Raw genomic sequence first — 23,006 nt, 5'->3', positions numbered from 1 at the left:
ATGCCCTTCTTAACCTCTGGGGCTTCAGAGGTGCTCTCTGTTCTCAGTGTCAGGACTTCTGCCTTGCCAGTAATTGAATGTTGAAACCACTTGTCATTGGAGTTTGTGAGTTGGTTGCCACACTGGCCTTTTATTGTTGATTTTCTGTAGGCTACAAAAAGGTTGGATTTGAATGGTAGCCATAATCCCAAATCAAGTTGGAATCATTCTGAGAGCACCCCTTCAATAGTTTTGCAAAATCAAAAAAAAAAAAAAGTTTTGCAAAATCAAGTCTCGGACTCTGTGGGAAGGTCTGTGAGCTTATGTTTCAACAGCCCTGCCAATTACTTTTCCTAACCCTGGCCGGTTTCTTAACTGGGGGGGTTTGTCAGACGAAGGGGAAAGAAAGACCAACGGGAGACCTTCGTATTTGTGTTAAATTTCATGTTTGAAAGAATATCCTGAGTTGTTACTCCTAGTTATGTGAAGCTAATAGAAAAGTATGTGAAAAAGTTCTGGGAAATACATGCTTATTGGGAGGCAGAATCTCCACTGGAGGGGAGGAACAAGGTGGGGGGAATTTTTTTAAAATAAATATCAAAGTATCTTCCACTTGTGGGGGTAGAGGGAAGAAAAATAACCTTTTTTTTTTTTTTTTTTTACAATTTTGGATATCTGCCTCTGGCCTTTCTTCCTCCAACTTTACACATTAGACTGAGTGAACATAGCATTCTATGTAAGTGGGTGTGGTGGTGGAAAATAGTAGCATTTAGGACTTCAAGTGGCGTGTTTAGATGAAGATTGTATAGGGACTATAAATCTTGATCCTGTAAGGTTTTGATTTTAGTGGGACTGTGACCAACCCAGGAGGAGGAGGAAGCCAGAAAAAAGACTTTACTATAGATTTCAAGAGTGCTCTTGCCTAGAATGGAGGAAGAAAAATAGGGGCTTTTGAGAACCATCCTCAACTGCAGTATACAGTAGCAGAAGCTTCTGTTTGTGTCCTTTGCAAACCTCCTCTGTGGAACAGAGTATCGATTCCTTCCTTATTACTGACAGCTAACGAAATGTGTCTTGCCATTTATCTGTCCAAAGAACAAAAGTAAATTCCTTTTTGATGAGTAGCATATTTTCATACTAGATATTTGTGCTTTTAGCTGGCCAGACTCTTAACTGGAGTACTGTATACCATCTTTTGGAATCAAATGAGGCTTATCCTTACTCTGAATCATATTCCAGATTCTTGCTCACCAGTGTCCCACTGGATAAAGGGCATTTGTAACCTGTTTCCTTCTACAGTTCTGAAACTGCACCATATTTTCTCTTATTCAGGGTTCTGCATAATTCCAAATGGCTGTCTTCATTTCCTGACCTGGGTTCTAGTACTTTAGAACATTCTGTTACCAGATACTAGCTTGTGCTACTGTGAGAATGTGGTAGGAACTAGTGCCTGCTGAGGCACCCCTCCAAGTTTCATTTCATTCACAACAGTCCTCTGGGATAGATAAGTTGTATTCTCCTCATTTAACAGATGAGAAAAAGGACGTTCAGTAAGGTTGTTACTTTCCGGAGTAGTTACAGCTAATGCATAGTTCCAGCTAATATGGTTGGTTCTGGTTTTATGGCCTGGACTTTTCTCTTACTCTTCCTTCCAGGAAAAGAGCACCCAGCCTTGGGCACACTTATATTTAGCAGCATATCAACAATGCGGGGGAGGGAGTATATATCTGTGCCCTTCACTTAGTGTCTCTAGGTCAGGCCTAGGCCCGGGAAGCTCAGATGAATCAAAGAATAGCCATAAGGCCACAGCGTAAGATGCAGCCTTCTCTACCTTGGTCCAGGAGGAGGGCTAGCTAGTGTGCATATGTATTTATCAGGCCCCATCATTTCTAAGTGTGTCGTCCTCTTGCTAGCCTTCACTCTTGCTGTTCCCCTTCAGCCCTCTTCTCCTTGCCACAAATGTCTGTTGAACCTTCAGGCTTCACTCCAGTGTTACCTGCCCATTTCCTTTGTTCTCTCCTTCAGACTTAATGCTCCCTTCTCAGTGCTCCTGACGGCTATGTACTTCAGCTATCGAAGATTGCCTGCCACCCTATAGAGTTCACAAAAAGTTTTCTCAGTGATAATTTCATTTGGTTCTATTAAAAACACTGTACATTAATCATAACTCAGGTTTATTGAACATGAGGCGTAGGCTTTTTTTTTAATCCTCACAGCAGTTTCATTTTGCAGATGAGGAAGCTGAGGCACACAATGAATGGCAGAGAGCTGGGATCTGCAGTCTGATTCCTGATGCCTGTTCAGCCACTACCAGGGTTTCTGTGTTCTCTCTGTTGTACAGAGGAAGAAACTGGAGGGTTCTTACAACCTTTTGCCATCTCTGGTGAGCACCCGATAACTGAGAGGCAGAGGTCAGGCCTGAGAGCCAATAATACAAAGGCCCAGATGGTCTGTTTTAATCCTTAGTTTACCATTTGAGTAGGGAGAGACATATTCTCCAAAGCCAACTTGATCCCAGTGATTATCTAGCCAGGATGAGGAATTATGAATATAGCTGTAGGTGGCATGGGCAGGACCTTGGTATCAAACACCATTCCAGTTTTATATCTGTCCTTGTCATTGTGAGGAGACTAAAGCCCAGAGAGGTGAAATGATGAACAGTCACCCTGCAAATTTTCCTTTTGGATCCTGCCCTGGAAGGCAGGCTTCTCCCATGCTTATAGTTAAATGGGAGTCACTTGCCAACAAATCTGGGGGGCCGCTTCTCCCTGAAGGCTGCCATGCCCTCTAGGCGGTCCTGAGTGGGGATGTTCTGAAACAACAAGACAGAGTATTAATTTTGCGGGGAGCTGCAGGGCCAGAGGCCAATAAAGACTTGCTCAAACTTGTCTACCCCCTGACAAGGTCAGAGTCCACGTCTTTCCATTGTCTCTTGACTCTGGTAATGGGCCAGGCAGAGGTATGGGCCTCAGTGCCTCCTTGGTTTCCTGGGGAAGGCAGGCCACATCTCTAGCTCCGTGGCCTATCACATTAGCCTCCTGCACACTGCTTACATGCCTCCAGAGAGATGATAGTCTGCAGCAGTCTGATATGCGGCTGCTTAGTAGAGAAAAACAGTTAAGTTTTGCAGTAAGAAATCTGGCTTTGAGTCTGGTGTGTAGTTAGTTCACACCAGGTTCTGCAAGTTCCAGGACTCCTTGTTTAAGAGTACTGTGGATATTTGTTAAACTCTAGAGATTAGTATTTTTGACTCACCCAGGAGTCCAGGGCTAAATAAGTCAGCCCCAGGTCACCCCCACCCCCACCCCTCCTTCCCCCTCCTTCGCCCCCTCACCCTCATTGAACACACAGCCTGCAGGCTATAACCAAGGCCGTGACATCCCAACTCCAGCCTGGCCTCTACAGCAGCCACTGGTACAGAGAGTAGAAATGGTGCTTTGTCAAGTACCTACCTGTGTGCTCTGTGAGTCTGTGTGCACCTAGTGTGGCAGGATGTACCACTATTAGATGGCTGGGGAAACAGTCCCAGAGAGAAGCAGTGTGGTTTCCCTAGGACTGCCCCAGGCTAATTCTAAGAGGGAGTGGTCCAGAGTCTAACTCTTCAGGTTAGGAGGAACCTACTAAATTGGTTATGTATGGCACAAGTCTTCCCACTTTGGCCTGGCCTCTGCTTGGAAGTGTGCGCGGACTGGCAGCGGTCACATACCTGGGCATAGCATATTCCTTCAATGGCCATCCCTGATGAGATGTCCACCTGTGAAAAAGAAGTGGTGCCTTGATCAGCCTGACCTTAAGCCACCTCCGTCTGCACTGGGTGCCAGCCCACCCTACTGCCTATACCCCCATTCCCTACTGTTCATGGATTCGTCTGGTGCAGTATTACTGAGGCTTACTGTATGCTAGTCCATCTGGACAGAGATGATTATGATAAGGCAATTCCCACCTGGAGAGGTTTAACACCATTTGTAACAGTGATAAAACAATGTTGGGACAAAGGGGTGGGGGTACTTTGAAAACAGCGGGGAGGATGGCACTCGGCCTGGAGAGCTGAGGAGGAGGGTAAGTGTGAGCTTTGCTTGCACAGCCAGTGGCCCCTTTTCGCATCCGGCCGCCTCTCCATGCCCCGGGCCCTCCTGGTAAGGGAACTTCACAGGCTTTCCGTTGCCCTGAGGAATAATGTCCTAGGCTTCTATGGCCAGGCCTCTGGCAACTTTCCAGCCTCTACTGCCCAGTGTTTACTGCTCCTACCACTTATAAGCCCTGTTCTAAGAGAAGTACCTTGTGTGTATGAACTCATCTACTTTTACAGCGAGGGTTATTATCCCTACTATACAGCTGAGAAATCAGGCATAGAAAGTAAAGGTCACAACAGTATATGGAAAAGCAGGTCTTTGAACCCAGACAGGCTAGCACCAGAGCCTTTGTCCCTACCTTCTGTGCTATGTAGTTTCACTCATTCCTTACTCCCATTCAGTCAAGTTGCTTGTTTATACACTTCTGTGCTTTTGCTCATACCATTCTTTTTCTCAAACCCTAATCCTTCCCAAGGCCCAAATCTACAAAACATCTCTAACCCAACACTACCCAGTAGTAACCACTAGCCACATCGATATCAAAGCTCTCACCCTTCCAGGGTATCCTCTTGATACTTCCCTTTTTTTAAGTAACCTCTGTACCCAGTGTGGGGTTCGAACCCATGACCCCAAGATTAAGAGTTGCACGCCCTACTGACCAAGCCAGCCAGGCATCCCTGCTTGGTATCCTTAACCTTGTATTAGTGATTCTGTGTGTATCTGTCCTCTCTCCACCTTGGTGACAGTGACCGTATTTAACTGATCTCTGTGTCCCAGTTCTCAGCTCAGGTCTAGATTCAGTGTGTAACGAGTGAATTGATGAGTAAGTTGTCTAAGGATGGATTAGTTTGCATCCAAGACACCACCCTGAGCTCTGTCCTTGAGGTCACCTTTACCACCAGCACAAACCCTAGAACATGGTCTGGGAGCCACACACAGCTTCGTTCTTATTACTCACTTACTCTATGACCCTAGACAAGTCATTTACCCTTTCTGGACCTCAACTACCTTCTCTCTAACAGAGAGAAATGAAAATAAAATGTAATTCAGAATGTCATCTGGCCAAACTTTACATTTCATGGGTGGGTAAACTAAGGCACAAAGAGAGAGGTCATACTCAATGTCTGTTAGAAGAGTCCCGTTTTTTAGTTTTTCCAGCTGTGCTTTTAGCCTGCATTGGTATGAAAGCACTGCCTCCTAGCCCCCCCCACACTGACTTCAGTGGACCCAAGTCCTGACCCAGAACCTGCTTACCTCCATTCCTCTGTCAATGGCTACTTTGCCCAGCCGCACAGCAATGGGTGCCTAGGGAAAAGAAAAAAGAAAAGACTTGGTTGAGGGAATTAGTGCTGATAGTTGGCGGGGGACGGGGGTTTGGAATAAAGAGAGGGACATAGCTTCGTGGTGGGGGAAGAGTCATGGACAGGTAGATCGGTCTGGGTCAAGTTCCAGCTATTCTACTGACTTAGATTTTGTTAGTGTTAGTACCTACTCCTTCTTGGTTGGTAGTCTTTTTTTTTTTTTAATGTTCAGTTAGCCACCATATTGACATTCTTAGCTATAATGAAGGAAGCCTGACTGATCCCTGATCCTCCCAATTCTGACTATCTGAGGTTCTTGTCGTTTAATCCAGCCCATCAATGTGTATAACATGCTACCATTTACAAAGTGTTTTCCTACCCACAGACTTGTCTAATGGTGCTACCCACCCTTCAAGGATGGTGCCATCTTTAATTGAGGCTCAGGGAGGTGAAGCACTTGGCCATGTTTGTCCAAAGAGTGACACTTGGACACCTTTCCCACCGTTGCTCTGTTCCCCTACCCCTCTCATCTTGGCAGATAGAAAAGCCTCCACTGCAAGAAGGTTTCATCCCAGCAGAGTAAACAAAAGGTCAAGATTAGGAACTTGGGCTTTGTGGAGTCTGACCGGCCTGGGTTGAGATCCCAAGGGGCCATTTTACACAGCCACTTGGAAGCAAGTGCATCAAAGTGGCCACCTTTGCTTCACTGATCTTGCTTCTAATTAACTTGTGCCGCTACAGGGCCTGGCACTCCATGCCCAGCCTCACTTCCTGGCAAAGACTGCATTTACTTACTCTGTTGCTTGTATTGTATTATTTGAGGTTTTTGTAAGTACAACTTTCTCAGAAAAAAAGATTTTTAAGTCTGTTAACATAGAAGCTATAAATGAAAAAGCTAGCTACATAAACATGAATGACCTCCTGTAGGGAAAAATGCCATGAATAAAAGACAAAAGTAAAAAACTGAGAAGATACATTTGTGATGCCTTTTATTTTTTAAGATTTTATTTATTTATTTGACAGAGACACAGCGAGAGAGGGAACACAAGCAAGGGGAGTGGGAGAGGGAGAAGCAGGCTTCCTGCCGAGCAGGGAGCCCAATGTGGGGCTCGATCCCAGGACCCTGGGATCATGACCCAAGCCAAAGGCAAACGTTCAGCAACAACTGAGCCCCCAGGCACCCTGTGATACTTCTGACCAGCAAATGTCCTTGATTTACAAAGATCTGGCATAATTTTTTAACAAATAATTCACAAGGGTAGTTCACAGAAAAGGGGATATAAGCATAAGGATTTTTTCAGTTTTACTCTTAAAGAAATGTAGCCCAAAACCATGAGGTGCCCCCTTTCACCTAAGAATAGGTAAATCGTAAAATGCTGATAATGCCCACTATTGCTGAGATTCAGGAAATAGGTATTTGCATACATTATTAATAGAGTAAATTGGTACAGTGCTTCTGAAGGCAACTTGGCAAGAACTGGCAAATGTTATTAGATGGATGTATGTACCCTGATACTGTAATTCTGTGTAGGAATCTACCTTATAGATGTACTTCTAGAAGTACATGAAGATGTTTAGTTATACACTCCAGCTATTTTGCAGTAGCGAAAAGCAACATAAATGTTCATTATTAGAGTACTGATTAAGTAATGATGGCACATCTGTACTGTGAATGAAAAAGTGTGCAGTTATTTAAAAGAATGAGGTCGGTAGTATGTGCTGAAATGGGAAACTCCAAAATACTGGGTGAAAAAAATGAAGGTGCATACTAAGTATATTGTTATCTCGTTTGTGTAAAAGATGTTGGCATGACATGCCTTTGGGAAGAGGAGAATGGAGAACTTCACTTTTTGTTTTATACTTTTCCAAACTGTTTGAATTCTTTACTATGTGTATTTTAATTTCATGTTTTTCAAATGTCTCTTAGAACTGGATTAGCCTCTAAAGGTGTGTTCCTTGTCCCCCAAACCATCTTAAAAGGAATTCAGAGTTGTTTAGATATGTGAGTATATGTGCATAATATATATTCTTATATATACAATGAAAATTTCTGGAAGAGTGTGTAAGTTGACAGTGGTCATCTCAAAAAAAAAATAAAACAGTGGTCATCTCTGGGGAGAGGGATTGGGGAATTGAGAGCTGTTTTGGTGACCACGTATCCTGGTTTGCCAGGAACTGAGAGTTATCAGGATATGGGACTTTCACTTTTAACTGGGACAGCCTTAGGAAGACAAGATCACCTGGGCCACCCTACTTTTTTTTTTTTTTTTTTTAAGAATTTATTTATTTGAGAGAGAGAATGAGCACAAGCCGGGGTGGAGGGAGCAGAGGGAGAAGCAGACTCCCTGCAGAGCAGGGAACCCAATGTGGGACTCAATCTCAGGACCCTGGGATCATGACCTGAGCTAAAGGCAGATGCTTAACTGAGCCACCCAGGCACCCAACCCTATTTTTGATTTTTCTTTATGCCCTTCTATTCTTCTGTTCTATTTGTTTTGCTTGTCATGAATATGCATTATTATTTAGGTAACTACCTAATAAACTGATTTCTCACCAAAGAAAAGTAAAAACTATATAGATATGGTATGTGTGTATGTGTTGAAAATATAATATTTTTTTCCTGAGTGTGTGGATATATATATATATACCATTTGGCTCCCTAGTCTTGGTGGTTTATCCACTAGAGAACAGCTAACTACCACACCATCCCCAACACTCACCCCATCCAGGAACCCTCTCATTCTTGGCACCCAATAACTCTGCCAGGAATTAAAGATTGGGATTAGTGAATGTACAACTAATTTTTGGTAAGCTGTTGTCTTGGTATACAAAGCTACTTTTAAGTACTGAAATACTAGTAATTATATTAATAGGATACCATTGCTTCAGTATATTAAAAAATCTGAAATCTAAGTCCTCTTGCATTCAGTTCATGCAAAAAGACAAACCCCACAGTCCCCAAGTCTTGCTTGCTATAGCCGCCGCCCCCCTTCCGCGCCCACCTGTGGAAGTGCAGTCAGCCATGCTACCTTGAGTCACTCAAGAGTTTTGTGTTGGTTCAGAGACTTTTTGCTCAAGTGTAACAGAAACCTGACAGCATTAAAATGGTCTAGGTAACAGCATCAGATTCCATTTGTATATGATGAAGAAAAAAGAAAAGACACATGCTTTCTTTTAGACCGAACTCACTATTAATTTTTAAAAGTTACAATCTTTACCCTCGGAGAAGACCTCAAAGTTAGAACAAGAAGGATTATATAAACTTAAGGGAGACAGATTTTTTCTGAAATAAAATACTTTAGTGATTAATTAAAATACTTTCATCTGTTAATATTAAAATAATATATAGTTAACAGTTTTATAAGCTTTTATCTTTATTTTGTAACATGTTTAATTTTTTTGTGTTGGAAATGCATTTGATATTTAGTTTGAGTTTAATATTCTGCACTCTTTTTTAAAAGGGTACTATACATCAGTGGTTCTTTTTTTTTTTTTAAGATTCTCCTCATTTATTTGACAGAGAGAGAGCACAAGCAGGGGGAGCAGCAGAGGGAGAGGGAGAAGCAGGCTCACCAAGCAGGGAGCCCGATACAGGGCTCAATCCCAGGACCCCGGGACCATGACCCGAGCTGAAGGCAGACGCCCAATGACTAAGCCACCCAGGCGCCCCCTGCACTCTTTAGAATACCAGTTTTTATATTGTATTTTGTATTATGCAAAATAAAAGCCCAAATACCAGTACTGTCTTTTTCTGGTATTGCAATCACTTTTTTGTGACCTTGATTGAGCAAGTCACTTAATGTTTCTGGGTCTGTTATATCACAGATACAACAGGGATAATCAACTCAGCTGGACTCTACTAGTAATTCAGAGACTTTTAAAGTACATAGGATTGTGTCTGATAGCTAAGTCAGTATTTACTATAAATTATAAAACCTAGTTCCATTTCAAGCTGCTTTCATGTGGAAACTTGGGACATCCCTCTTGGTCCTCTTAGAGTAGTAAGAAGCCAGCAGTGAGAGGCTCCCAGGTCCTTGAAGACCCCATCAGCCAGATCCTGTCCTGGTACACGTAGGCTGAGTCCTAACACATGTCTTACATGATGCATTTCAGGAATTTCTCCACCCTGCAGTGTGGCTGAAAAGATAAGCTGGTTGTTCTTTATCTGCTTTAGAATTTTGCTTTTTTAATTTTTGGGACATTTTATTGCAGTACTGTCCAATATAGTAGGCACTAGCCACATGTCGCCATTAGCATCTGAAATGGGGAAGTGTAACTGAGAAACTAAATTTTTTTTATTTTTAAGTAATCTGTACACCAGTGTGGGACTTGATCTCAAACCTAAGATCAAGAATCGTGTGTTCTACTGATTGAGCCAGCCAAGTGCCCGGAGAAACTAAATTTTTAATTCAATTTAAATATAAGTCTGGGGGGCGCCTGGGTGGCTCAGTCGTTAAGTGTCTGCCTTCGGCCCAGGTCACTGTCCCAGGGTCCTGGGATCAAGCCCTGCATCGGGCTCCCTGCTCAGCGGGAGGCCTGCTTCTCCCTCTCCCACTCCCCCTGCTTGTGTTCCCTCTCTTGCTGTGTCTCTCTCTGTCAAATAAATAAACTCTTTAAAAAAATAAATAAAATAAATATAAGTCTGGATAAGTGGATCTTGTGTGGCCCCATGGGACATACCCCCCTGGCCTCCCCACAGTTGCACCCCCCTCCCTCCCCCATGGCACAGGCCCTCCCTCCTGTGCTGGGCTGCAACCACACCTGGGGCAGGATCTCCTGGGCCAGTTCCCGTGCCCGATGGTAGGCGGCGTTGCCCTCCTCATTCTGGGAAACAGCGTGGTTCACCAGCCCCAGGGCTTGGGCCTGTGCACCACTCAGTCTTCGGCCTGTGAAGATGAGCTCCTTTGCCAGGGCCGCCCCCAGGCATCGAGGCAGCCTCTGAGTCCCTCCTGCCAGGATGGAGCAGGGTTAGTAAATCCACATGGGAAGTGGGAGCCCAGAGAAGCCCAGTTTGGGAGTCAACCAAGACTTCTCAGAGGAGCAGATTCTGAGTGAGGATGGAAGGGCAGAGCCCAGAGTACAAGGCAAAAGAGGAAAGCAGGGAAGTAACCTGGAGAGAGTGGGATTAAGTAAGAGAAGGATGGGTGCAGTGGGTACAGTTACCTGCTCCGGGGAGGAGCCCTCGGGTAGTCTCGATCAGCCCCATGACAGCTGAGGAAGCTGCTTAAACAGAACAGAGTGAAGCACCCACACTATCCTGCAGTGCCAGTCCCCAGAGGGAAGAGACATCTGCCTCTAGGCTCTGCTCAGCCCTCCAGCCAACCACTTCATGAGCTGGCCACAACAGACCTCTCCAGACTCTGCCTTGGGAAGAGCCCTAGCACGAAGTCAGGAGGCTCAGGCCCTCATCTACTTCCCAGGGGTGGAGGTATGCATCCAGGCCAATCTCACCCTGAGCCTCATTCACAGGTGGAAAAAATAGTGTTACCCCTCTCCTGCCTTCATCAGAGAGCTGCTAAGGATCAAATGAGGTAATGGTGCTTGTAACAAGGGATTCTTGGAAGTTGCCCAGTGCCTGTTAGTGGGGTAATGGATTCTCTGTCTCACTGGACCCTTGCTCCTGCTCCTACCAGTTACTCCCTCAGCTTTTCACCAGCCTGTGTTTCCCTGAGTTCCAGTCCACATCTCCTTCCGAGTTCTGTGTCCTCTAAGGAGCTCTCCTGGAGCATCCCACCCCACAGGCTTCTCCTGAATCCCCTCACAGGCCATCTGAACCATACAGTGTGGCCGCAGGGAATGGCCATTACTCCTGCCTATAAGGGTTTTATATTCTCTCCGCTACCTACCAAAACCCTGCAAGTTAGTTGCCCTAAACATGGGCCCCTGAGAAGCAAGTTGGAGCATCACCTGACTTGGTATTTTGATGCCTTCTCATGTAGATAGAAGCTACCTCTATGCCTGGAGGTACATATTTCTAAATGTTCTACCTGGAGTGGCAAGAGAAAGCAGCAAGGGGAAGTGAAGAGAGTGGCACCAGATAGCACTCGGACTTTTTCTAACTGCCTCCTAGAAGGGCAATCAATTATTTTCTTCCCCTCCCTCCACTCTTCAAAGCTCAACTGCTCTGAACAAGTAATGCAAACCTTGGCTGGTGCCACAGTGAACCAGAAGGCAATGTTCCTGCCCAGGTATGTTTGTGAGTAGCTGGACTGGTGACAAACTGCCCCTGTGACTGTCTTTTTGCAAAACATGACACAACAGAATTGGCTTGCATAGAACTGGAAAGTTGAACAATTAATCTTTGTCCTCAGTCTCCCCTCTCTGTCCTCTTTTTGTTCTCTAGCCAGTTGCTCTGGGGTTGGTAGAAGCATTCCTGAGATGAGGGAGGCTGGTTCTGAGAGGTGACAGGTGCTACAGTGGTCGATGGCTGGGCCAGGAGGGGAACCAGCTTACACCCAAACTCTCTGGATCTCCCACGTCACCTTTCTCTAGTTTTGCTGCTGTTTGGAAAGCCCAGAGTAGTGGCTCACTTTGCAGAACACCCAGACTTACTCTGTTTTACTTACGCTTGCCTCCTCACCCTACCCCACCTCTCCTCCTGCCCAGTACCTGCCACTCGGAGGTCACAGGCCAGGGCGAGTTCCAGGCCTCCGCCCAAGGCAAACCCGTCCATAGCTGCGATGGTGGGCGCAGGGAAGGCTGCTGTGGAGATGAAGAAGGGCTCAGCCTGCACGGCTCTGGCAGGACCAGGACAGGGACTCAAGGCTAGGGAGGGGCAATGGCCTCATTGGTCCCAGGTTTGGAGCCTCACCTGGTACCTCAGCCAGGTTATCTTAGAAGTAGGTTTTCCTATTGGGGAAAGTTGGGGAATCAGCCGGGGTACTAGAGTGGGGAGATGGGCTAGGTGACCCCCGTTCAAGCCCACTTTCCTGTTGGCCTCCCTGGGACCACCCTTTCTGTTCTGTGTTAAGCCCTATACTCGGTGGGCTGGGAACATAGAACTGAATAGACATGGGGAAGGCAGACCTATAAACAGGCAATGATGACCCAGGGTGATCAGTGCTCTGATAAAGTTTAGAGATAAAGCTTCCTGGTGGTCTTAAAGGATGAGTAAAAAGTTCAGGTGGCCAAGGAGGGAAATTCCAGGCAAAAAGAACAGTAATTGTCAAAGCCTGAAAGCATGCTTGGTGAAATTTGACTCCTATGGAATGCCCTCCTCCAACCCACTGCAAGAACCTCACCAATCTCATTCATCAGGCCTCGGAGCCGCTGGACAAAGATCCCCACTTCTGCCTCACTCATCTGCTCCCGCTCCTTCAGGTCTGCACCTGCAGATGGTGAGGGGTTGGTGACAGCCTTTGTGACATGACCCATTACTGAATCCCAGGCTGTTGAAGGATCCATCCAAGAAACTTGAGGAGAAGCAGCCAGACAGGAAGGTGAAACATCAGGAAAGCATGGTCAAGGAAGCCAGGGAGGAAAAGGGGGGTTGTGTGTCAAAAAAGGACAGGTACAACAACAACAAAAAGGTAAGTTGGACATCAGGATTAAAAACTTGTGCATCAAGGGACACTATCAAGAGAGTGAAAAGACAACCCACAGAATGGAAGAAAATACTAGCAAATCGCATATCTGGTAAGGTAGTAATAATCTAGGATACATAAAGAACTCCTTGAACTCAACAACAAAAACCACAAAGGACAAGGGACTTGAATAGACATTTCTGCAAAGAAGATGCAGACAGATGGTCAATAAGTACAAGAAACGATGCTCAACATCATTGTCATTAGGGAAATGCAAGTCAAATCCACAATGAGAAACCAGCTTCACACCGTTTAGGATGGTTATTATAAACAACAATAACAGAGGCAGAAAACAAGTGCTGGCATGGGTGTGGAGGACCCTGATACATTGCTGGTGGGAACGGGAAATGATGCAGCTGCTAAGGAAAACACTCGGGTGGGTCCTCAAAAAGTTATACGTAGAATTACTATATGCAGCAGTTACACTCCTAAAAGAATTAAAAGCAAAGACTCAGAGACTTGCCTGCTGTGATTCATAGCAGCATTATTCACAATAGCCAAAAGGTGTAAACAACCCGGTGCCCATCAACGTAGATAAACAAGGGGCACCTGGGTGGCTCAGTTGGTTAAGCATCTGCCTTTGGCTCAGGTCATGATCCCAGGGTGTTGGGATCGAGCCCCACATCAGGCTCTTTGCTCAGCAGGGAGCCTGCTTCTCCCTCTGCCTTTCGCTCCCCCTGCTTGTGCTCTCTCTGACAAATAAATAAAATCTTAAAAAAAAAAGATAAACAGAATGTAGTATATATACAATGGAATATGGTTCAGCCATAAAAAGGAATGAAGTCCTGCCATGCTACACTATGGATGAACCTTGAGGACGTTATGCTAAGTAAAAGAACCCAGACCCAAAAGGACAAATGCATGATTCCACTTGTATGAGGTACCTAGGATAGGCAAATTGATTGAGATAGAAAGTACAACAGAGATTATCAGGGGCTGGTTGGGGGAGGAGGAATGGGGAGAGATTGGTTAATGAGTACAGGATTTGTTTGGGATGATGAAAAATTTCTGGAACTGGACAGTGGTGATAGTTGCATGGCCTTGTGAATGTACTCAGTGTCACTTAATTTTATACTTAAAAATGGTTAAAATGTAAACTCTGTGTACTGTATATATTTACCACAATTTTAAATGTATAAAATAATATTTAAAATGTATTATTTCTTTCCAGTTTTATTGAGAAATAGCTGACATTATTTTTTAACAGGAGGGGTCAGTGTGGTCCAAGGAGGCTGAGCAGTCAGGTAAGATGAGAGCTGAGAAGCAAGGGGCAGGACCCAGTGGCATGGAGGTGGGCAAGGACCTTGGTGAGAGTAGTGTCATCTAAGGCCAGATGGCAGGGGGCTGGAGGTAGGAGTAGGGGGTGAATATATTCTCTCCAAGTCTGAGATTAGGAAGTCAGAGCTGGGAGCCCTAGCAAGTCTTTGATTAGTTCCAACCCCTCAATGACAGATGGAGAAACTGAGGGCCAGAGAGGAGTAGGGGCGATCCCAGGATTCCAGAGCAAGTCAGGGACAGACCTAGACCTCCTACAGTGCCCCATGGCCTCTTCCCACCTCCCCATTTACCACTGCTGTCCCTTCCCCAATCACCCAGCATGGGTGCTTAGCTCAGCCCAGCATACCTCTCACTCACTTGCTTCTTGTTGTGGGGATGGGACATTTCTTGTCTTTGAAACAGAAGTTCATGGTGCTTGTCCTCTTGTGAGGACCAAATTGTCCAGGGGCGGTGGAGAGCTATGGTGACAGGGACTGAGATCTTGTGGGTGGGCAAAGGGGCACAGAGTCCCATATTGGCCACGGACCTTGTGAATGTCGCTGGACTCAGTTTCCTCATTTCCTCAATGAAGGGTCAGAACAGAGCATGGTGTAGCAGAAAGAATAAGGATTTGGGGGTCAGAGGTGCCAAGTTAAAATTCTATTCTGCCTCTTAATAGCTGTGTAACACTAGGCAAGGAATTTTATGTCTGAGTATTTGAGTTCACATCTGTAAAATGGGAATAGTACGTCCTATGCGAGAGCTGACCTAAGCCCCCAACCTCCTGTAGGCTGGGGTTATCTTGCTGAGCCCTGGGGTAGGGGCAGGGGAGGAAACCCACCTGCACAGAACACACCCTTCACTCCACTTCTGAATAGCAGAACACGCACTTGCTGGTCCTCCCGTAGCTGGGCCAGAGCTTCCAGCAGCTGCAGAGGAGACCTTGTCAGAAGCCTCCCAGCCCAGCGCCGGCCCAGCACCCCCGCACCCGCTCCGGGGTCTGCCCTTTCTCACCTCGCTGACCAAGATGTTCCCCAGGGCGTTGCGGGCACTTGGTCTATTCATCAGAATCTCAGTGATTCCTGCAGGTGACAGGGCAGCCTTGGGTGAGCCAGTAGGCCTGCAGCCGGGGTTCTGGGCAACCTCTGCCCTTCATGAGCACCATGACTTCAGGCAAGTCACACACACCCAGGCTTCAGTTTCCCTGACTATAAAATGGAGAGAATGACCCCTTATTCTTTCTGCCTCACAGAACCGGAAGAGCTTGTACACCCCACGGATCGGTCTTTGTCCTGCACCTTTGTGAGCAGGTGCTCTCTCAGCCCGGGAGTCTGTCCCGTTGCTCCCTCTTCCTCCCCCATGAAATTTACTCATTCTCCGTGACCAATTCAGCCTCTAAAATAGATCTCAGATCTTTTGGCTAATATCCCTCTCTGCAGCCAGTCACCTGGTAAGGGCTCTCTTCTACTACATGAATCACCCAACTGGCCCTCTTGCCTTCAGTCTTGCTCATCCTACCCCACTCCACATTCATTCCGTCATTTGGGTCCGAATCCTCTTTCTAACCCAAATCCAGCCATGTCCCTCCCTTTCTCTTTTCACCAAAATTAAGTCAAATTCCTTAATACCACCCAAAAGATGCCCCCTTTCCCCAATCTGGCCATTGCTTCCCACTCTAGCCTCAACTCACCCCCACAATACGGGCCAGTTGTAGGGAAGAGAGACTGGCTCTGGGCAAGGGCTCAAATACTCAACCTTCTTGGCTGTTTTCCCTCCCGTGTTTACCAATCCTTTAGCCTTCAAAGGCCTCTTATTATTTTATCCCAGGGTTCTTAGCCTTGTCTGTGGAATAAGCAGTATTTATTAAGATGGCATTCTCAGTGTGAGTTGATTTGTGACACAGGGAAGGGACAATGAAAGTTTCAGGGCTCTCAAGGGACAGAGTTTCCAGCCAGGAGTTAGAGAACTGTGGTTCAGGACAGAAAACCGTAACATTCAGACTAGGTGGGTTCCTTAGCCTCCCTAGAAACCTTCAAAAAGTTCTTTGAGCCCAGCAGGTCTGGAGGTCTCACAGAACGCAGATGTGCCCAAGGTCTTCTCCAGCTCTAATGCTCCAGAAAAGAAAATGCTGCAACTTTGGGGAAGGGAAACTCTGGTAGATAGAGAAAAACCATGTCAGAGTGTAGAGGTCCAAGGTCTTTGTGGCAGACAGACCCTAGACTGGGCCCAATCTTCATATCCTCAATAATCTTCCCTGGAGTGTGGGCAGGAGAATTGCTTTTAACCAACAGAATGCAGCTAAGATCATAAAATGTCACTTCCAAGATTGGGGTTCAATTATATGGCAGAGGTGGTGAGGTATTAGTTCCATGATTAGGATACAATGTATGTAAGACTGTCTTGCTAGGGTACACTAGACAAACTAGTGGCCTACAGAGAGGGTCATGTGGCAAGGAACTAGAGGCAGCCCCCAGGAGCTGAAAATGGCCCCCAGGCCAAGAGGAAGAAAACAGGGCTTCAGTCCTACAACAATAGGAGGTGAATTCTATCAAGAGGAGAAGCTTGGAAGCAGATCTCTCCTCAGTCAAGCCTATGATGAGACCACAGCCCTGGCCAACTCCTGGATTGCAGCTCAGTAAAACCCTGAAGCAGAGAACCCGGCTAAATTTAGCTTGGACTTCTCACCTAGGGAAGCTATAAGATAATAAATGTGTATTATTTTAAGCAATAAAGTTTGTGGTAATTATGTGGCAATAGAAAACTATCATGGTCATGACGTTCTGAGACTGATAGAAACTTTCCTCTCTCCTCTTCACTTTCCTGTTCTGTCTCCTTTCTTTCTGGCTGTCTCCCACATTTCATCTCTATCTGTTCTCTCCATCTTTATCTCCTCCCTGCAGAATACAAATAGGATACTTGGCTCAAGTCACAGCTTAGCCATTGGCCTTGGGCAAGTTGCTTTACTCTTCTGGCCTTCAATTTCCTGATCCATAAATAGAAACAATAAAAAGGCTGTTATGAGGATTTAAAGAAATAATGCCTTTAAAGAAATAACACCTAGCTGGCTCAGTTGGTAGAGCATGGGACTCTTACTTAATCTTGAGGTTGTAAGTTCAAACCCCACACTGGGTGTACAGAGTACTTAAAAATAAAATCTAGTCCACAATAGCCAAACTGTGGAAAGAGCCAAGATGTCCATTGACAGATGAATGGATAAAGAAGATGTGGTATATATACACAATGGAATATTATGCAGCCATCAAAAGGAATGAGATCTTGCCATTTGCAATGACGTGGATGGAACTGGAGGGTGTTATGCTTAGTGAAATAAGTCAATCAGAGAAAGACGTATCATATGACCTCACTGATACGAGGAATTCTTAATCTCAGGAACAAACTGAGTGTTACTGGAGTGGTTGGGGGTGGGAGGGGTGGGGTGGCTGGGTGATAGACATTGGGGAGGGTATGTGCTACGGTGAGCGCTGTGAATTGTGCAAGACTGTTGAATCACAGATCTGTACTTCTGAAACAAATAACGCAACATATTTTAAGAAAAAAGAAAAAGAAGAAGATAGCAGGAGAGGAAGAATGAAGGGGAGTAAGTCAGAGGGGGAGAGGAACCAGGAGAGATGATGGACTCTGAAAAACAAACTGAGGGTTCTAGAGGGGAGGAGGGTAGGGGGATGGGTTAGCCTGGTGATGGGTATTAAAGAGGGCACATTCTGCATGGAGCACTGGGTGTTATGAACAAACAATGAATCATGGAACAGTACACCAAAACAAATGATGTAATATATGGTGATTAACATAACAATAAAAATTAAAAAAAATAAAATCCAAAAAAAAAGGGAAAAATAATTTCCTATAAGTGCTTAGCCAGAGTTTGTGGGTACAGTGAGCAGGAAAAGGGCATAGATGCTAGAGAAAATTCCAGGGTTCAATAGAAGGAAAGAATTTAAAGCTGGGTGCTGTGAGGAGCCCGACAGGGCGTCTTTGGCTTTCATTCAATTTGCACTATTCCATGTCAGGTCCTGGAGAAATAAGAGAGGACTCAGCCATGGTCCTTAAGTTTTTAGTTGAGCCCTGATTCTGAGAACATTGCCCTTACGGGACCTCTGCAGTGGGGATAGGTCTGTACCACACCATCTCCACTCTTACCAAACCCACCATGCCACTGGTTAATAATTTCCTTAGCAGCTGACCTCGGGTCACTTATGTCTGGATGGCCTAAATCACAGGCTAGTAGTTATGTAATGTAGGTGGGAGTTGTAGGGGCCATGGGCAGGCTGCTTTGGGTCACTTTGGCATGAAGATTATTTGAGTTAAAAAGCAATCAAACCCAGGAGACTCAGGAAAAACTCTTTACCTCCCCCACAACTGCCTAAAAAGAATTCAGATAGAGGATCTGATCCGGGAAGAGAGCTATCACCACAGATAACTACATTACTATGAACTAGGTATGGTAGACCGGGAGGAACCTAGCAAGATCTGTTGTTTGTTTGTTTGTTTGTTTGTTTGTTTTTTAAGATTTATTTGCTTGAGGGGCATCTGGGTGGCCAGTTGGTTAAGCATCTGGCTTCGGCTCAGGTCATGGTCTCAGGGTCCTGGGATTCAGCTGGAGCCGGGCTCCCTGCTCAATAAGGAGTCTGCTTCTCCCTCTCCCTCTTCTGCTTCTTCCCCCACTCGTGCTCGCTCTCTCAAATAAATGAAATCTTTTTTAAAAAGATCTTAGAAGTAATAAGATAAAAAGATTTATTTATTTGAGAGGGAGAGCTCGGGAGAGCAAGCAGGGGGGAGGGGCAGAGGGAGAGGGAGAGAAAGTCTTAAGCAGACTCCTTGCTGAGTGCTGAGCCTGAGCTGAAACCAAGACTCAGAAGTTTAACTCCTTAACTGACTATGCCACCCAAGGCACTCCATGGCCTGTTTGATCAAAGTTCTCTATGTCCTATTGTTTCTGGGTGGCCCAGCAAACATTTGTTTACCAAACATTTACTCCTTTTAGATTCCTGTGAATTGCATTCCCTCCCTCTGAAGTCCCATACCCCTACCCTCTTCTTCTTAGTTTATAAGAGTGACATATATATCTCATTTTGCCTGTTTTTGGAATTTCCATTCTGTGTGAATTCCCTGTACACACAAAATTAAATTTTATTTTCTCCTGTGTGAATTCTCATGTCAATTTAGTCCAGCTAGAAAGATCTTGAAGGGGACAGAAAATTCTTGCTCCCTGAAAGTCAACAGAGAGCTTTTTCTGTATCTTCACTTAATAGACTTCTCTCCAGGGGCGCCTGGGTGGCTCAGTCGTTAAGCGTCTGCCTTCGGCCCAGGTCATGATCCAGGAGTCCTGGGATCGAGTCCCACATCAGGCTTCCTGCTCATGGGAAGCCTGTTTCTCCCTCTCCCACTCCCCACTTTGTGTTCCCTCTCTCGCTGTGTCTCTCTCTGTCAAATAAATAAATAAAATCTTTAAAAAAATAAACTTCTCTCCGTTGTCAAAACAAACAAAAACAAAACAAAAAAACCTTAGACTCAAGCAGGGAAAAAAGGAAGAAATAAATAGAAGATGTATAGTAGGACACCATCTATGTACATTGGCTCAGTTGGTTAAGCGACTGCCTTCGGCTCAGGTCATGATCTCGGAGTCCTGGGATCGAGTCCCACATCGGGCTCCCAGCTCACTGGGGAGCCTGCTTCTCCCTCTGACCCTATCCCCTCTCATGCTGTTTCTCTCTCTCTCTCTCTCTCTCAAATAAATAAATAAATAAAATCTTAAAAAACTATGTAAATTAAAACACAAACTATGTTACATCAAATTTAGGGAGAGGGGCTGGGACTGGGGAGAAAGTAAAGCCAAGAAAATGGCTTTGCCCTGATGGTAACAGGCAGCAGACTGAGGCGTGTGAGTAACGCCACTGAATGCACTTTGGTCTCCTCTCACCCCCCAAAAAACAACAGAACAGGTGCAATCGGAAAATGTTTTCTGCTGAGGGAGCAGAAGGCAAGCTGAGGGCAAAGCACAAGCTAACACGCGGCAGCCTCCGCCCCAACCCCTGCCGGCCCAGGTGGAATATGTGTGACATTCCTCAGGGACTTCTGGCCGCCCCAGCACAAAGGAAAGGGGGAAAAAAAATGGTTAACTGATAGGGATCACAGTCCCGCAGGACTTGAGTCTCCAGCAGTTTGCAACTGTCTTAATGATTTCTAAAAAAAAAAGCAATCTCCAGAAACGTATAGATTCCTGGAGCCCTAACATTACCCACCCCTCCATAGGACAGAAAATCTTATATAATCAGTCACTCCTCACAACCCCAGGGCACTTTCTGTCCGCGGGTCCTGTCCCTGCGCTTTAATAAAACCACTTTTTGCACCGAATTCGCATCCAGAATTCTTTCTTGGCCATAGGCTCCAAACCACGTCACCAGGGACCAGCGGGAACTTCCTCTTTGACTCAAAAAGGCACAAAAGTCGGCCAGCGTGGGCAGGGCCAGAGCGCAAGGAGCCGTGCGCCGCTGACGCCCCATCCTCTGCTCTCCTCTCCCCCCTACTCCGCCCTGCCTGGCCAGCGGGATTGGCTCCGCCGCCTGCCCCCTGGAACCGAGCCAGGACTCTAGGCCAGGACGGACAACTGGCCTTTTAAAGTTACTGGGGTGGAAGCGGTGGGTCGCTGGTGCCTCATCCTATCCCTGCGCGAGTTCACCTCCCCTCCTTCACAGCCCCAGGTCACCGAATGGGGGACTGAAGGGACTTTGGTTGACGTAGAGTCCCACCACAATTAGGGGTCGGGGCGGCTGGCAAGGTGGTCACCCACCTCCCCGGCCTTACGAAAGGCTTGGGGAGCCTTGATTGGGAAACCGCAGCCGGGGATCAAATCCTCAAAGGCCGCGAGCGGCCCGCCTTCCCCTTACTGGTCTGTCTTCCCGCGTGTCGTGGGCGCGCTGGCCATGGCTCCCGCGCCTCCTGGGCGCTCCCCAGGACAGCGCACTTATACCTTGGTCGCGGCCGGTCAGGGCGCGCACTTGGATCTCCGGGTCTCCGGTAGCTCCGTGGGAGGCGCAGCTGCGGGTGCGAAGGGGCCTCCAGGGGCGTGGAAGGCGCAGGGTGCTGGTCAGGGCGCGCAGCATCTGGGCGCAGGCTGGGGAGGTGCCAAGAGCCCCTCCACTACTCCGTCCACTGCCGGGGAAAGCTCGCAGCTGGGCCGCCGGTTTTCTCCACTGCTCCACCTCCCGGCGCAGAGCCCAAAGCGGTTCTCTATGCCTCTCGCCTTTTGGAGACTTGGAGCCCTGGCTAGGCGAAGCCCAACCAGCTCCGCTGAGCGACTGCGGGCAAGGATGTCAACCTCTTTAAGTGTCAGTGTTGTCATCAGTAAAGCGGGGATCCTAATAGTGACTACTGTCAAAGATAAAGGGGGAGGCTGGATTTGCAACGACATGGATGGAACTGGAGGGTGTTATGCTGAGTGAAATAAGTCAGTCAGAGAAAGACATGTATCATATGACCTCACTGATATGAGGAATTCTGAATCTCAGGAAACAAACTGAGGTTTGCTGGAGTGGTGGGGGGTGGGAGGGATGGGGTGGCTGGGTGATAGACATTGGGGAGGGTATGTGCTATGGTGAGCGCTGTGAATTGTGCAAGACTGTTGAATCACAGAACTGTACTTCTGAAACAAATAATGCAACATATGTTAAGAAAAAAGAAAAAGAAGAAGATAGCAGGAGGGGAAGAATGAAGGGGGAGTAAGTCAGAGGCGGTGACGAACCATGAGAGATGATGGACTCTGAAAAACAAACAGGGTTCTAGAGGGGAGGAGGGTAGGGGGATGGGTTAGCCTGGTGATGGGTATTAAAGAGGGCACGTTCTGCATGGAGCACTGGGTGTTATGCACAAACAATGAATCATGGAACACTACATCAAAAACTAATGATGTAATATATGGTGATTAACATAACCATAAAAAATTTTAAAAAAGGGGGGAGGCTGGTTATGGGTTTTACTCAGTAATATAAAATATACTACGGCAAAAGGGACTATCCAGTGTGAACTGAACCTGAACTTTTTTTTAAAGATTTTTTAAATTTACTTGACACACACAGAGAGAGAGACAGAGAGACAAATAGGCAGAGAGCAGGCAGAGGGAGAGGGAGAAGCAGCCTCCCCTCCTGAGCAGAGAGCCCGAGGCAGGGCTCGATCCTGGATCTTGATCTGAGCGGAAGGCAGATGCTAAACCAAAGGAGCTCAAACTTCCATTTGTACAGAGGGGGCTGAGAGTTTTAAAGGGAGAAGAAGGGAATATGGAGGTGGGTGAACCAGGCCTGTATAATAGAATCAGGGAAGTGAAAAATTACAAAAATCATGGAACGCGTTTGGCCAAGTGTAACCTGCCTGGGTCAGTTAAGGGAGGCTTATCCAAAATTTAGGCTCCCACAGAGATGGGGTGGAGGTTTGGGTTGGGGGGGTTGTCTTCAGGTGTTGGCTGGAACAAGCAGTAAATTCTTTTGGCAGTGTTGACCTTAAAAATAAAAGTTATTTTACCAGCAAAAATAGGTTTATTTGGGAATAGCAGAGAATTGCAATTTGAGACAAACAAGCCACAGGATACAACCATAGATTAGTCCAACAGAGGAGAGAAGTTGGGAGGGGTTGTTTTGAAACCAAAACCCACTGGAGAAAAGCAAGAGTTCAGGGTGACAGGGTTTCTCATCGCTGAGCTGCTGACCTACTGGATTTCTTGAAGGAGATACAATGTACATCCTCTCTTGATGGCTCTATAATTGACAGTTCTTCCTGTGATTGATGTCCAGTGGTATGGCACC

General features: G+C 46.3%; 1 protein-coding gene across 4 annotated transcripts; it reads right to left on the bottom strand.

Moving 5' to 3' along the window:
* Positions 1-2,713: 2,713 nt before the first annotated feature.
* On the bottom strand, positions 2,714-21,314 carry ECHDC2 (enoyl-CoA hydratase domain containing 2). Of its 4 annotated transcripts, none has more exons than XM_088022989.1 (10): positions 21,182-21,314; positions 15,208-15,275; positions 15,035-15,122; positions 12,595-12,681; positions 11,963-12,055; positions 10,517-10,576; positions 10,115-10,302; positions 5,307-5,357; positions 3,686-3,733; positions 2,714-2,791 (listed from the first exon to the last, which is right to left on the bottom strand). In XM_088022989.1, the coding sequence occupies exons 1-10, from the start codon at positions 21,312-21,314 to the stop codon at positions 2,714-2,716; spliced, it is 894 nt and encodes a 297-aa protein (XP_087879115.1). The 4 variants fall into 4 exon arrangements, with proteins under 4 accessions (XP_087879115.1, XP_027962646.2, XP_027962647.2 ...); XM_028106845.2 differs by having other exon boundaries at positions 10,517-10,573; XM_028106846.2 differs by lacking the exon at positions 11,963-12,055 and having other exon boundaries at positions 10,517-10,573; positions 21,182-21,272.
* Positions 21,315-23,006: the final 1,692 nt, after the last annotated feature.

The sequence above is a fragment of the Eumetopias jubatus genome, unplaced genomic scaffold (assembly GCF_037043125.1).
Source record: "Eumetopias jubatus isolate StellerSeaLion01/CBP00866 unplaced genomic scaffold, mEumJub1_p1.0 scaffold_4, whole genome shotgun sequence".
NCBI lineage: Eukaryota > Metazoa > Chordata > Mammalia > Carnivora > Otariidae > Eumetopias > Eumetopias jubatus.
Note: the sequence above shows the minus strand (reverse complement) of the source record. Positions and strands in the feature narration are given on the sequence as shown.